Consider the following 15,412-nt stretch of genomic DNA (forward strand, 5'->3'; position numbering starts at 1 on the left):
AAAGCCCCTTTTACCCCATCCATACATCTCATCCTTGGTCAACCCGTCATGTTCACTCCCTCCACCTCTGCCTTCCACACCTCTTTTACTAATCTTTCTTCACTCACTCTTTCCATGCAAACCATGTTTATCTATACTGTGATGAATGAAAGGGAGTGGGTGGGGGATGAAGTTTAGGGGGTTAGGTAGTGGTTATGTGCGAATGATATTTTGATGCATCCCAATGGGATTTCTCCCTGTTTTCAATGTTTCTGCACATGGGGTCTGGGAGGGGGGGTTGCTGATTATACAAAGTGGCATTTCTGTGGATGTGCTGTGTCTTGCTGCATTGCTTCTAACCCAGGGTGATGGACAAGATGCATGGGTCATCATCATCCACAAGGAGCCAAGATGAGAGGGAGGGAGGAATGGGTGGGGTTGAAATCGGTGGGGATGAAATGGGTGAGAGTAGAATTGTTCCTCTTGACTTTGGCTATCTCCCTGGTAAGGGGTAAAAAGTCCTTGGTATATGTATGTATTTATATTATCTATTTTTATTTTATTTATTTTATAAATATATATATATATATATATATATATATATATATTTTTTTTTCTTCTTCTTTCTTTCTTTTTTTGGTGGGGGGTGAGATTATCATCATAAAAGAAGGCTGCATGGCTGGCTCGTAGGGATGTGACTAAAATTCATAAAATATTGACCCCATAAAAGTGATGCAGCCTAGTCCATGAGAGAGAGAAATTCAATGTTGCTTACCTTTGGTGGCTATGAGAAGCCCTGTGGCTCTCCACAACCCTTGTCTAAATTGGACTTCATTCTTCTTGGCACTGTTATCCTTAATGTCTTCAATCACCTTAGCAACAAGTTTGGTTTGCTGTTGTTCATCCGTCATTATGAACAACAGTCCCGATATTTCTCCCTGAAATCTTGTGCGAAGGCTCAAGCCTTTCATGAAGGATGATGTCAAGTCATGGCCAGCCTTGTTCCGTTTATCCAGAGTCGATGTCTGCAACATAAATTTGGTTAAATACATTTACAATACATTAGTACTTCCTTCTTGAAACACACCCATTCTTCCTCTACTCCTACGTCTCTTTTATCGTCCATCATCTCCCATACTTCTTTCAGCTTCTAATGTGCACACATGGGGGATATAAAGTCAAAGATGAGAAGGAGATTAAGACACAGATGGGGGATATAAAGTCAAAGATGAGGAGGAGATTAAGAGGTCCAGAGACAAAGTGTCAGCCCCTTAGGACAGCACCTCTAGATGGAGGTGATGTTGATGGGTTCTTAAGACAGAGCAGGGAGATGATTCTCTCTGATGTCTATATTGCAGGACCACCACACACATATACTCATCATTGGTCTCTTCCTCTTCAAAAGAGACCACAACATAAGTAAAACCTTTAAATGTTATCAATTTATTTTTAGGGTACTTGATGATGATATGGTTTAACATCACAAACTCCCCCCTACCAGAAGGCTAGGATGGTGCCCCTCACAGAGGGCTTTGTAGCATGGAATTTAATAAACAATGACTTTGGTTCAACTTCGCCAGTGGCAGGATTCGAATCGCCATCCCCTCGACCTTCACTGGAAGTAACGATGCCCTAACCTGCTCAGCCAGCAAGCTGATTTTAGGGTACTTAATTTTGTGAAATATCTTTACATTTTCACTACGGAAGTAACTTAACTAACCTGATGGTTGTACATGGAGAACCCTGCATACTGCATAACACTCTCTGTGGCCAATGCCAACCCTGAGTGTGTGGAGAGTCCTGTCTGTGCAAGACGAGTCTGATAGTTCTGTAAATGTGACCTTGTTGCCTCTGGTGCCCATTTGAGAGCCTCTTGTAGAATACCTTGGCAACGAGCAGCAAAATCATTGACTGTTCTCTGAAACGATCATCAACATTATTTACTTTTATATAAGAAAATACATTGGTACATATCTTCATTTTTCAGCAAGCTAATTTATGAAACATTTTGCAAAATTCTTTTAAAATGTACAGTTAAATCCCTATAAATCTACATCATTAGGTAATAAAATATATCTATTTTCTTCTGCAAGTAATTCACACATCATTACCTCTCTTTCCTCAAGAGTGTCCATCAGTGTGATGCTGAAGGGAGTATCTGGGATAGGAATGGTGGGATTAGCGTCATTTGGATCAAGTTGGAGGGAGTAGCCCAACACCTGTAAGATGTCCAGCATGGTGTGCAGCACATTACCATTCCACAGTAGTAATGGAAATCTGTAAATATAAAAAATTGACTTTATCAGATGTGCCACATTTGTTTTGACCAAATAATGACAACTGTGGAGTAATGTTCCTTTATTGTACACATACCAAAGGCTTTTTCCCGCTTACAAGGAAGATAGCCAAAGTCTTCCACTCACACCCATTTCATCCCCACCCACTCCACTCCCATTCACCACCCCTCCCTCCCTCTCTCTATTCTTGGCCCCTCCTGGACGACAGGTCATCCCACCATCTTCCCCAATGGCCTGGGTTACAAGCAATCCAGCAAGACACAGCACATCCAAAGCAAAGCCGCTTCATTTAATTGGCAACACCCCCTTTCCATCCCCTCATGCAGAAAAAAGAGGAGACGAAGAGAAATCCCTTTGGGCTACCTCCCTTATACGGGGAAAGACGCTCTTAGTATACAGACACAAAGACATAGATACTCTCATCTCTTTAAGACTAAACTAAGGCAAGTACCCTTAATGCTTAAGCATTAAACACTGCTTAATAAAAAGTTTATTGTTTTGTCCACTAAAATAACCAGACTAAAGGTTTTTAAATTAAAAAATGAAATGAAGGAAGACTATTATGCTGTTCAATGCTTTGTCTACAAAAGTAACTAGACTAAAGGATTTTAAATGAAAAAATTAAATGAAGAAAAGTAAATTTTCTCAAGAGGTCTCCTTACACTTATTACTATAAGAATTAATTTCCAATTTATACATCAACCTCACCTGTCAACTAATTTGGAAAGCAGTTTGTCAGCAACTCGTCGAATCTGCACTTGTGTGTGATTGAAATGGGCCAGGAGAAATTGGGCATGAAGAACCAGTAGCCGTTCTCGCTTCTCATTACGAGCTTTGCAGCTCACTTGGTCCAAAAATATTTGGAAAACTTTTTCACTCACTCTGAAAGAAAACAAAGGAAGGAAATTTACGGTCATGCCCAGAATAAAATGTCATTAATTAATAAAGTAAATATGATGATTAATCCTCTAATGTATTACATTGTAATATGCATCATGTTCTGATGATGAAAAGTTAAGGCAGAGATGATTGAGAAACACTACAGAGAGTGAGAGTGAATAGATATGGACAGTGTGCTTAAAATGAACCATAATGTTGCTTTACCTATTTATGCAAGACCAAATGTTATATTTGTCCTTTTGGATGGCTGGATCCAACAGGTACTCAAACATTGGCTGGAAATCTGTTTCTGGAGAACTCTTAACTCTGAAATTAGTTTAAGAAATGGATCACAAAATGATAGTGTGCACAGTATGGATTCTGATATATCAAAAGGAAAATGAAAAAGAAAAAATCTACAGCAATAGTAGCAAATAAAATTATCAAGCAAGGCTATTATAATATTGTCTTAAGAATTCATATTAATTTTAAATACAGTAAAAAGTACATAAAAGTAAAATGAGTCTCTTCTTGGAAGAGGACATATAGGAAGTTACTCTCACCTTAGCGCCTCAAGACGATAAACTGATAAAACAAATATGCACTGTGAGAAGCTGAGTTTGTTGACAACCTGGACAATATCCTGAGCATGGTCTAGAATGTTGAGAATCTGCTGCCTTAGTTCTGCCAGCTCAGACTGAAATTAATGTTAACACTGTACAACATATCAATCTCTGCACTTGAAATTTGCAAAACACATATACAGAAAACCCACAGCCTCCTTCAGGTGACCAACAACAGCTACCAGGTCCACAAGTCATTCAGGGAAGATATATTGTGCTGTTGTCAAGGGATTGTTAGTGTGGGACATTGTAGTATAAGATATTCTGTCTCTTTTGTGTGGCACTTGCTGGAAATTGAGTGTTAGCCCCCTCAACTGACCTCCACCCTCTGGTCCCACTTGATAACAAAAAAGGTACATGTACATACAAGGTATAGTATGTATGTATATTATCATCATTCAGGGGCAATATCTGCACATTTTCTATGTATACAACTATTCATATCAATAAGCATATATCACACACATATATACACTTCAACCAATCTTTGATTTCCTTACCACAGAAACTGAGCTGTCTCTAACAGCATATGTGTACTTTAATTCTTTCATCTCTGACCTATGCTGGGTTCTTGAGAGCAGAAGAGGAGACTTGACAGCCACATCACACACACAGTGATGCCAGTCAGCTGGCCATAACCCTGGAAATAAAAAAATAAAAATTTCTAATTCTATACTTGTCCTGGGTGAGTGCTACATATTTGGCATCATAAGTGATCTAAAGGTATCTGTCCAAACAGTCCTTGAAAAGAAAATAATTAAGTCACCAAAAAATACAAATAAATCTCATATGAAAGTTATTGTTGTTATTGTTCCCTAGACTGCCTGGCCAAGCAGTCCCATCTCCCTGAGGAATGCCACAGCCAGAACATGGTTTTCTCACAAATTCCTTATATGGTGAATATTGTGTTGTTGGCATGCATGGTTGTGTTTGGGGCCATACAGCCACAAGAATCCCCTGCCACCTGCTCTTACACTGGTGGCACCAATCCCTGTGAGCAGCTTTGGTTACCCAGGCAAGTACCATCATATGAGGGTACCTTATGGCTGTCACATTGAGTTTGACCAACTAGAAAAAGTCCCATTGTGACAAGTAGTAGTTTTCAGTCTCTACCCCTTAGATTTCTTTGGGACTGTTTCTATGTCACTGACTTGTAGAGGAGTAAGTAATCAGTTTTCCTTATGTGAAAAAAGTGGAAGACGTACAGTAAAATTTGTTAGAGAGATCTTGAATCTGGTCCAAAGATTGAGTGTCACTCCCTCTGAGGTGCACCTCCAGACAGAGGTGAGAGTATTGACAGTTCTGAAGATCGGCGAGAGGGAGATGATTCTCACACCTACCTTGCAGGACTACCAACAGGTACTCAACATTGGTTCCAGCGCCTATAGGAAAATTTATCCACATACAAAAGACTTCTTCCCCCTCACAAGGAAGGTAGCCAGCTAAGTCTCACCCTCCACCCATCACACAACCTCTGAAAGGTTTGTTTAGTGATACGAGTGTGTATGTGTTTTAGTGTATCATCATCACTATCATTGTTGTCATTGTCACCACCACAATTATTATCACCACCATCACCATCATCACTGTCATCATCATGGCAACTCTGTTGCCCATCTTGTAGGATCACCATAAGCAGGTACTCGTCATTGGTCCCTACTGACTACATATAACTATGTAGTCAATACCCCCTGTACAGGGGCTAACAGATGAGAATATACAATCTTACGATCTTGAAATAACCAATTGTCTTTGTGCTCTAAGTCTACCTCTATGAAATATTTTCTGAGTTTATGTAATATCCTCTTCTAAGTAATACTGTAAATGTATTTTATTCATGTACTTCTTTCTTCAATATCAAAGTATTGATTTACCTATAAAAAATATATAAAAAACAGGCTTACCTGACTCCTGCTGTGTAAAGCCCATTACAACACACAACAGCCAAAAGTCCTGGAAGAGCTTTAGCAGACGAGGTTTTGGGTCTCGAATAGGTGGTAACCTGCGCACAAGCACTGAGATAACAGGAATCAAGACTCCTAAGTTTCCTGCACTGCTCGAAGCCTGAAACATACGATTTTATATGCATAGGTATATATTTTATTTGTATATGTGTGCAATGTGTATATAAATGTATTCTATATGCATGTGTTAGGTATATAATTTATTTGTATATGTGTGCAATGTGTATATAAATATATTCTATATGTATGTGTACAATAAAATACTAGAAACATGTGCTCACAAATACTAGAGTAACCACTAAGAAAGATAAACTAATAAAGTAGAGTGCTTTTGTCCAATTGCATCTTTAGTGCTTAGTACAATGAAGAAATTACTAAAGGAAGAAATAGATTACAAACATATATGCAGAACCACCACATGTAAGTATCCATCACTGGTCCCTCAGGAACATGAGAGTCAACAATAATAAAACATACAAGAGACATGAAAACAGGAAGCATGGCCATACCCACCTTTAAAACAGCAGGATTCTTTTCAGAGTTTTGCTTAGCTGCCAGGCCAAGCTTGACAAACAATTCCAAAAGTTTCATGAGGAGTTTCTTCATATCCTGTTCCCCTTGAATGTTGGCAGCTATATTGGCAAGGGCATTGTGTACAGCTGTTGCAACATGACTGTAACAAAGAAAGATAAAGATATCTTAACCTTTCTACTAAGAGCTGTAAACATGAACACGCACACACATACATACTCATTCCACCTCAGCTCTATATTTTTCAGTCTATATTCTTGCTACACCTACCATATTTCTCACACATTTCATCTTAAACACATTCAAACTCTGCTTTATACAATGCTGTGGGTACAATCATACATACATACATATACCTTATAAGGGAGGTAGCCAAACTCAAAGGCATAAATTCACTCCCATCCATTTCATCCCCAGCCACTCCACTCCCATTTACCACCTCTCCCTCCCTCTTTTTTTGGCTCCTGCTGGATGACAGGTCATCCCTGCAGCCCAAATATAGATGTGTCTCAAACTGCACAAATTTGAATTGGTGGATGGGAGTCGAATGAATGGGGATGAAATGGGTGGGAGAGGAATTATGCCTTTTGACTTTGGCTATTTCCCCAGTAAGGGGGAAAGAACCTTTGGTAAATGTACATATGTATGTACAATTAGATACCATTAAAATTTTGCATCCAGCCAGTCACACTTGCCTAGGTGTCCCATATCTTACTTTACACAAAGTTGAGCTATATGATTGTTTCTGGAATGTAATCTTTGTGTAATTCAAGAAATACCTGTATTCATTTCTCATAACACTTTTCATTCTACTCATATTTACTTGCCTCTTAAAAATAAAAATTATTCTGTATTTTAGATACTTGGGTGCACATGTGGCAGGAAAAGGTGGAGTGAAGGTGGAGGTAGAATGTAGATTGAGAGAAGCGAGTAAATGCCTTGGTGGATTAAAAAGTGTAATGAGGAATAGACATTTGGGAATGGATGCTAAGAGGAGACTGTATGAAGGAGTGATTGTGCCAACAGCACTGTATGGGGCAGAAACATGTAACATAAGAGAGGAAGAGAGGAGTTTGAATGTGTTTGAGATGAAGTGTCTGAGAAGTATGATGGGGGTTACTAGGCTAGATAGAGTGAGAAATGAGGAGGTGAGGAGGAGAACAGGGGTGGAAAGGGAGTTGGGAGATAGGTTTGATGAAAGAGTATTAGGATGGTTTGGACACATGGAAAGAATGAGTGAAGAAAGACTAGTAAAAGAGGTATGGAAGGCAGATGTGGAGGGAGTGAACAAGAAGGGACGTCCTAGGATGTGGTGGATGGATGGGGTGAAGGGGGCTTTGGGGAAGAGGGGAATGTCTGTTGAGGAAGGACAGGAGAGGACAGAAGACAGGGGTGAATGGAGAATGGTTGTATATGGATGATGTTGTGATGCATGAGGTGGAATGGGTGGGGGGATGGGGGGTGAGGTAGTATGTGTGAGCAAAATTTGACGCAGCCCGAAGGGATTTCTCCCCGTCTTCTCCTTTTATGCATGGGGGGACAGAGAGGGGGGGTCGCCGATTTAATTAAGCGGCCTTGCTGTGGATGTGCTGTGTCTTGCGACACTGCTTCTGACCCAGGGGAGTGGACAGGGTGCATGGATGACCCGTCATCCAGGAGGTGCTAAGATAAGAGGGAGGGTGGAGGGGTGTGGAGTGTATTCAGGGATGGAATGGGTGGGAATGATTTTATGCCTTTTCCTTTTTGGCTACCTCCCTTGTAAGGGGGAAAAAGCATTGGTATATGTATGTATGTATTTCACCTCTTCATTACTATATGTGACCCCAAAATGCTTAAAATTCTCCACTTGATCCATAATAACAACAGAGAGAATACACAGATATCTATATACAAGATTCTGTTACTTCTTCAAAAAATCTACCAAAGAAGTCACAATGTGTGGCAAGATTATAATAAATTATTCTGACTTACATGTAGTTCAACAATGGATGCAATCCAGACTTACCGGTATTGTCTGATTTTCTCATCTTGTGACACTCCTAATCCATATGTCCCAATACTTGCTTCCACAATAATCTTGCTAAACTGCTCCATTATTTCTTCATATATTTTGTTCTGGAAAAAAAAAAAAAAAAAAAAAAAAAAAAAAAATAAGAATAAAAATAATAATAATAATATTAATAATAATGATAAATAAATAATAAAATAAATAAGAAAATAAAAATAATTAAATAAATAAACAAACAGAATAAACATAGGTATCTGATAATACCATTCATACCATCTGGCTCTATACCATATATGAAATCAAGCCAATTTTGCTTTAATAATACAATGAAAAAGTACTGACATCATTTTTAGCAAGCAGCATACAGCCGAGCTGGTCAACTATCAATGTATCCAGTGGAGATGGTGGCTTACAAAACCTCTGCAATAGACACTGATGAAGGATAGTTTCTGTGATGCGTGGAGAGTCCTTCAAGGCAACAGCTACATGTCCAAGTGTTAGGACAACTGTGCGTGATATCAACGAACTGTCACTGAAAAAAAAAATTAAAATATGAATAAAATAAATAAATAAATAAATATATAGACAAATTAATCAATCAATCCATTGTCTCAGGTCTCTTTTATAAGACCCACACAGCTCCCAGGTAATCAGGTAGTGTCACTGGATTGGCCCACACACGTCACTCAAGGAAGAAATATCGTCCTCTTGTCTAGGTAAGGCTAGCCTGGTGGGGCAGTGTAGAATGAGGTGTTCAGTGTCTTCTGTGTGATAACTGCATTTGAGGTAGTTTGTTTCTGTGGTCAGGCCTATTCTGTGTTGGTGTTACTCTAGTATTGGATGATGACTTGAACACAGTTATGCTAAAGTGGTTCTTGCTTAGGAGGAATTTTCCCTTTAGGGCTGATATTTGGAGGGTTTTGAAGATGTAGGGAATTTGGTGGTAGGTCTTGTAGTGCCTGTTTTGTGATTTGAGTGTGTGTGTGTGTATTTTTGTATAGACATGTTGTGTAGTGTGTTTTAAATATTTAATTATTATGTTATTAGTATTTTTTTCTGTAGGTTGTGCTTCTATTATATAATGAGATAGGTGAGCAGGATTAAGGGCTTTTCCATAAAACTATGTGGCTATTATTTTCATGCGATTTTCTATGGGGAGGATTTTAGTTTATGTGTACAGATGTTCTATTCAGACAGGTGCATCCTGTTATCTTAATGCTTTGTTTTGTGGAGATTGTGGAGTGTCTGTGCTTTCTTGATTATTGGGAACCACTCTGGAGATGCAATAATGTATGGTTATCAGGAACTGCTTGTAAACTATGACTAGTATCATTATAGTGACCAAAATTCATTCTTGCTACTGAGCTTAGTATATATTTTTTTCATGGTATTAGTATATTCCTTTTCTTGTTGCTCTATACCCATGAAACATGTGGACAAACTTGATAAAGATCTCTTAATGTGAGAACAAAGGAAACCCCATGGAGAGACTGTGGGGAGTTTTGACATCATTTAAATGAAGCAACACATTCCCTGGGATATGCTCCCAACTGATAATTGATGACATAATGAAAACATTTTTCAGTATGAAGAAAGTCATCTGGTACAAGCCAGAAGAGAGTATCAAGAAGCTATTATCATGGCTGTGGTTATTCATAATAGGTTCAATCCTTATGCTTGTGAAGGAAACCACACAACTCAATAAACCTGTCTGGGATGAGGTAAAATAAATATTCTTCATTTCACTCAGGATTAACCTACAACTAAAACCTATTGAAAGGTGACCATGAACTACTGTTGATATAAATATTTTAGAAGTAGAGATACATAAAAACAGCATCTGGGTTCTAAAAGGTTTCTCCTCTGCCTGAATCTCAAACCATTACCAACAAAAATAATTTTCTAAACCAGAGTTTCTCAACCAGGGTTCTGCAGAACCCTAAAGTTCCACAAAAGGTTATTGTAATAATGTAATATATACATCACCCTAACTAACCTATTATTACGATGAAAATAAAATGAGAAAGATATGGTATATGTGTCTTTTTTTTGCGCAGGGTTTCCTTGAGACATGCAATTTATTTTAAAGATTACGCAAGGGTAAAAGGTAGAGAAATGCTCTTCTAAACAAAGGGATGTAACCACTGAATCCCTTACTTTTCAGGATATCGGTCCCTGCTTGAATTCTCCTGGCTTGATATTGATGATATAAATGCTAGAACAGTGTTGGGATCCACAGTCAGCCCTGCTTTCAAAGCTAGGCACAAGTTTTCTACAGCAGCATCTCTCAGTCTTTCAAATGCGGATGCTGTGGCTGAAGGTGGTTTTGTATTTCCTTCACCGGTTACTGAAAAAAATATATATATGTAAAACATGAATATTGAATAGAAAGCCAGTCTTATGCCATGTCCCTTCAATCAAAGGAACATATCCAGCTTGAGATATTAAAAAAATAAATAAATAAATAAACATAAATAAATAAATATAAAAATTAATAAATAAATTATGCCATACAACACTCTTAGTTCACTAGTGTGTTGTGCATAATTGAAATTATCTTTCCACATGTTTTTGACTAATGGTCAAAAAATTTAATTTCTAGTGTACAGACGTCCTTAAAAAATAGTGTGCTTATACTCTGGGCCCTTGTCACAGAGCTATTTCACAATCAAATACTGCCACTTACCTCTGAGAGCAAAGCCACCATGGGGTGGAACCAGGGTATCAGACTGTTGCCTGTGCAACTTGAGAAGGATTGGTGATGGAGTGATGAGAAAGTCTTGCAGATAGCTGATGCTTGTGCAAGCAATATTAGCAAATTTGTGAGCAAGCTTCCCAAGTCCCTGTAAAGTTGAAATTAGTATTTTCTTTCTTAGAGAAATGGCCTTACTATTCAGTCCATTATAGACAATTTTTTTTAGTATAATGGACAGTTGTAGAATTAGAGTCTTGTTGAACTGCTCCTGTCTTTCTTAAGTAGTGTAGTGGGGGGGGGGGATGATTGGGCTAGCAAATGGGTTTTTGGGTGGATGTGTGATGGATGTAGGGTGGGTATATGCTTTGAATTGGTCATCCCCCTTATAAATAGGAAAGGGCCTTTTAGTATATGTAATTTTATGTTATGTACCAGTAAGTACCCAGACCATTCTTAAGGCCAGGGGTTAGCTGCATTTCTAAGAATAGGCCTGCCAAATCTGGGGTGCATCTTTTATGCTCATGTGCCTTATATGTCCAAAAATGTAATACTATTGTTATATCTTGATGCTCAATTGCCCCTAAAATATAGCAGCAAAACCATGATTATATCAAAGAAACAAAACTTCAAATGAAAGACAATCTACAAGCAACTCATACCTCAAGGCAAACAAGGAGTAAAGGCATATGCGCAAGGGCTAATCGATGTCCATGAGGAAGATTTAGCTTCTCAGTCAGGCGATTGCAAAAACTTTCAGCATCTGTGAACAAAATGTTTTTTTCTTTAATTCTACTGATCTAGATGTGCCACAATTCAAATAGTTATTTACATCTAAAAAATACCCTACCTAGTTACCAAAGCAATATTGCATATATTTCACTAAATATTCTGACAATTCTCTTCTTGTCTCTTACAATTTCCTTAGTACAACTTATTCTCTTGTAATGTGACACAAGAATACCTAAATCTAAAAATAAAAGACATCTTAGAGTATATCATGCAAGAACACACTCAATTTGTTGTCTGAATGAGCAGTACACCAGGTTCAATGAGCTCTAACACAGGAAGTATATGCAAAGGCTATACAATGGTTAATCAATATCACTTAAAAGAAAAAACTGACTTTGCAATCATGCCAAAGTTAGTTGTAAGCAAACTGCAAATAAGCCTGAGTACAGCTATTAGAACACAACAATCATTTCTAATATGCTGTAATCTTAAACAATTCTTAGTTATTTCTGTAAAGTCTATCCATTCTCATTGTGAATATAAAAGTAATGAGGTTCTCCATATTTTGCAAATATTACTAAAACAACAGTGAGAGAGAGAGAGAAACAGCAGATCTACATTAATCATGTTTTGAGACAGATTTCAATCACTTTAGATGCATTTTATAAATTACTCTCCTGTGATCTTATTTAACCATTGAAACCACGATCTCACAGAACAATTATACTATATACATATATTGCAACAATATCACTCCTCAACAATAAAGGCATAGTTAGTCCAACCTAAAACACTAAAAAAAATTAAATTTATTGTTTTCCTAATCAAATACAAATATTCGTGAACTGATGAAATACATTATTTCAATTTCTACTGTGGCATTCAGAGGCACATTCCATATGTGAGAAGAAGCAGAAGCCGTGTTCCAAATGGAGAAGAGATCCAGTGACTTCATTGGTATACTTCTGTGTTGTGCTGAGCAACAAGCTGGACTAAATATAGCACTGTGCTTCAAGTGTACGTGATGTACGAGTCTGTATAACACAAGTACAGTACATACATATATGTCAGTCTGTCTTCCTGTCTTTGTGTATTTACCTAACTTAATAAGTAGAACTTTTCTTCCCGATAAGCTTGTAAGTCTGGGACTGGAGTGTATATTACAATTAGGTGGCCAGCAATAGATACATCATACTTGTGGTATCCATGAGTAGTAATCTTAACTGGTAACATAATTTGTGCCCACCCCCCCTCCTCACTCCTGTGGTAAACATAGCACAATAAGTTTTTAATTCACTTATGGTTTCAACTTGGGTTATATCAACTAAGTTATCCCAGGAATTGTTGAATCTGATGCACCTTTTAGACATGTGGTCTTCTTCAATTTATTCCCACGACCTTGTGATTCTTTCCTGTCCCGAACCAAATCATCCTCTGTCATTTTATTTTTTCTCTTTTGGTGGATTGGGCCTTTTTGAATCCATGTTGGTTTGGTAAGGCAGGTAAATGAAGTTGGATTCCTTCACCAATCAGTCATTCAGTTTGGATATGGTTGATAGGAGGGAAATAGGTCTATATGATGCTCAATTTTCTTGCAGATTTTTTTATTTCAGGATTGACGACATTTTGTTGTGCACTGTAGTGACTGAAGACATCTGTCAGGGCAAAGATTGCTACAGGATCCTTGAGTGATTTATGGGTTAATCCAATGAGTTTTGCCCGTTACCTGAGAGCTGTGGGTCTTCTGCAAGAGAGACCTGGGGCAAAGGATTGATTGATTTGTGGTTGCAGAGAGGTTACTTGTTGGTTTCTCACTCTCCTTGTGATCTTCACATCTTCTGGAAACATGTTAGTGTGTAACTTGTTATATCACTGATCATGTCAATAGCATGAATAGAGAACATTAAAGGACCTAGAACCTACCCTTGAGAGACTGCTAGTTACAGACTTCCATCCTGACATCTCATCCTTTACTATCCTCATGCACCTGCCCACCAAGAAATCTTTCATCCATTCAAGAAGTTAATTTTTTAACTCTTTCCAATATGCTCCAATTTCCATAATACATATACCAAAGGCCCCCTCCCCCTTATAATGAGAGTGGCTGAGAATTCTATCATAGTCAATGGAAAGGTACTTTATCAAAGGCCTTTTCTAAATCAAGGTACACACAATCCATCCAGCCCTCCCTCTTGCAGCACATCAATCACTCTTATGTAAAAGGTTTGACATAGACAATATTCCAGGTCAGTGATTCTATACTTGTGGACAATCTCACATCACAATTGAGCATTATCATATATTTCAAATGTTTTAGTTAGTATAAGATGCTTATAGTTTGGTTAATAGGTAGCTGTTGCAAGGTGTTGGATAAATTGGGCACTATGCCAGTATATGTGATAGTGTGAAGGAAGCCTTATATTGGTAAATGTGAGGTCATTTCCTGTCATGAGGTCATGTGTGAGCCAGGAATGTCCTGTTCTTAAGCACATTAGTGTTGCTTCAAACCATCAGTTATGTTGATGTGAAGACAGCCTTGGATATATAATGGATTTGATTGTTTTTTTAGATAATTTGTTAAGTATTGCTCCCTGCATCAGGAGGTGCAACCCTGAGGGCCTGACACTCTGTCTCTGGACTGGAGCCAAAATCTTACTCTATCAACTTCAGTTGTATTTCTTATTCCTTTTCAGGTTTTGAAAATTGGCAACTACACTGTCCATCTTGCAGGACCACAACAAACAGGTACCTATCATTAGTCCCCCACTGTGTTGTTCATTGAAATATCAGTTTTAGCTCAAGAATTCTCACATCAATAAGCTTCCCAGTCTTTCCAGTTCATGCCCTTACAATGAAAGTCACCCATCAGGCTTACACTGTCACTTTGTTCAATCAATTTCCTTAGGAGACAGAACACATCTGACAATATTTGTTAATTGACCTCAATCCTGACCAGGTCTTAAGTGGGGCACTGTAGTGTATTACAGAAGAGAACTTCAAAAAGACTATACCAGCAACAATACTGTGTTCTAATGGAGAATGTAGGAACTCTATAGGTTTGATCAAGAACTAAAGTGTCTAGAGAATGAAGCCCCCATGTAAAAAGAGGCAACAAAGTGAAGAAAGAATAAAATGAGTTTGAATTGATACCCTAGCCTGGATGGCACAAAACAACAAAACAGCGATGTGAAGGGGATTTCATGAAATGAAATAGTGGAAGCAGTGAGATAAAAGTATTTACCTTTGTGTGGTGAATAAGAGAGAAGAAAGCAAAGCTAAGATGCCCAAAATGTCCCTATTAATAGCTGGAGTAAGCCTCTTCAGGGGAAAAAAGACACTAAACAAGTGTTTGGCTTGGTTTCCATGGAAACACAAGTTTGAAACTCATTTGGTGGGAGTAGGTTTCACAGACAAATAACAGTTAGCTGGTCTGGAGATGCAATGCATATATCATGTGCAAACAACCACACCCAACACAGTTCTATGGGTGTACATTTCTGGCTCCAGAAAAAATGTTAGAAAATTGCCAATTTTGACAACTATGTCAGAGAGAACATAAAACTATGGTACATTTGATGCTACAACTGAGATAGAAAGCAGAATTTTTTTTACTATAAAAGCAATACTCTCACCTGTATTATTCAACATCTTCACAAACAATTTCCCAACACCAAATCCTAGACAAAACACCAAAGTTTTCACTTATG

The 15,412-nt window shown here is 38.0% G+C and overlaps 1 protein-coding gene across 4 annotated transcripts in view; it reads right to left on the minus strand.

The window, feature by feature from the left end:
• Window positions 1–15,412, minus strand: part of Pi4KIIIalpha (phosphatidylinositol 4-kinase III alpha) — a 70,783-nt gene that overhangs the window by 21,059 nt on the left and 34,312 nt on the right. For all 4 annotated transcript variants that reach the window (XM_076206662.1, XM_076206660.1, XM_076206661.1 and 1 more), the window contains 14 exons: window positions 11,636–11,736; window positions 10,968–11,124; window positions 10,439–10,628; window positions 8,624–8,813; window positions 8,279–8,388; window positions 6,256–6,415; window positions 5,683–5,842; window positions 4,279–4,418; window positions 3,719–3,852; window positions 3,381–3,482; window positions 2,985–3,158; window positions 2,091–2,256; window positions 1,700–1,897; window positions 755–1,004 (listed from right to left, as the gene is read on the minus strand). In XM_076206662.1, the coding sequence (XP_076062777.1) occupies window positions 755–1,004; window positions 1,700–1,897; window positions 2,091–2,256; window positions 2,985–3,158; window positions 3,381–3,482; window positions 3,719–3,852; window positions 4,279–4,418; window positions 5,683–5,842; window positions 6,256–6,415; window positions 8,279–8,388; window positions 8,624–8,813; window positions 10,439–10,628; window positions 10,968–11,124; window positions 11,636–11,736 (2,232 nt within the window). The remainder of the gene's footprint in view (window positions 1–754; window positions 1,005–1,699; window positions 1,898–2,090; window positions 2,257–2,984; window positions 3,159–3,380; window positions 3,483–3,718; window positions 3,853–4,278; window positions 4,419–5,682; window positions 5,843–6,255; window positions 6,416–8,278; window positions 8,389–8,623; window positions 8,814–10,438; window positions 10,629–10,967; window positions 11,125–11,635; window positions 11,737–15,412) is intronic.

This window comes from Oratosquilla oratoria, chromosome 23 (assembly GCF_046742065.1).
Source record: "Oratosquilla oratoria isolate Oo_2021 chromosome 23, ASM4674206v1, whole genome shotgun sequence".
Classification (NCBI taxonomy): Eukaryota; Metazoa; Arthropoda; class Malacostraca; order Stomatopoda; family Squillidae; genus Oratosquilla; species Oratosquilla oratoria.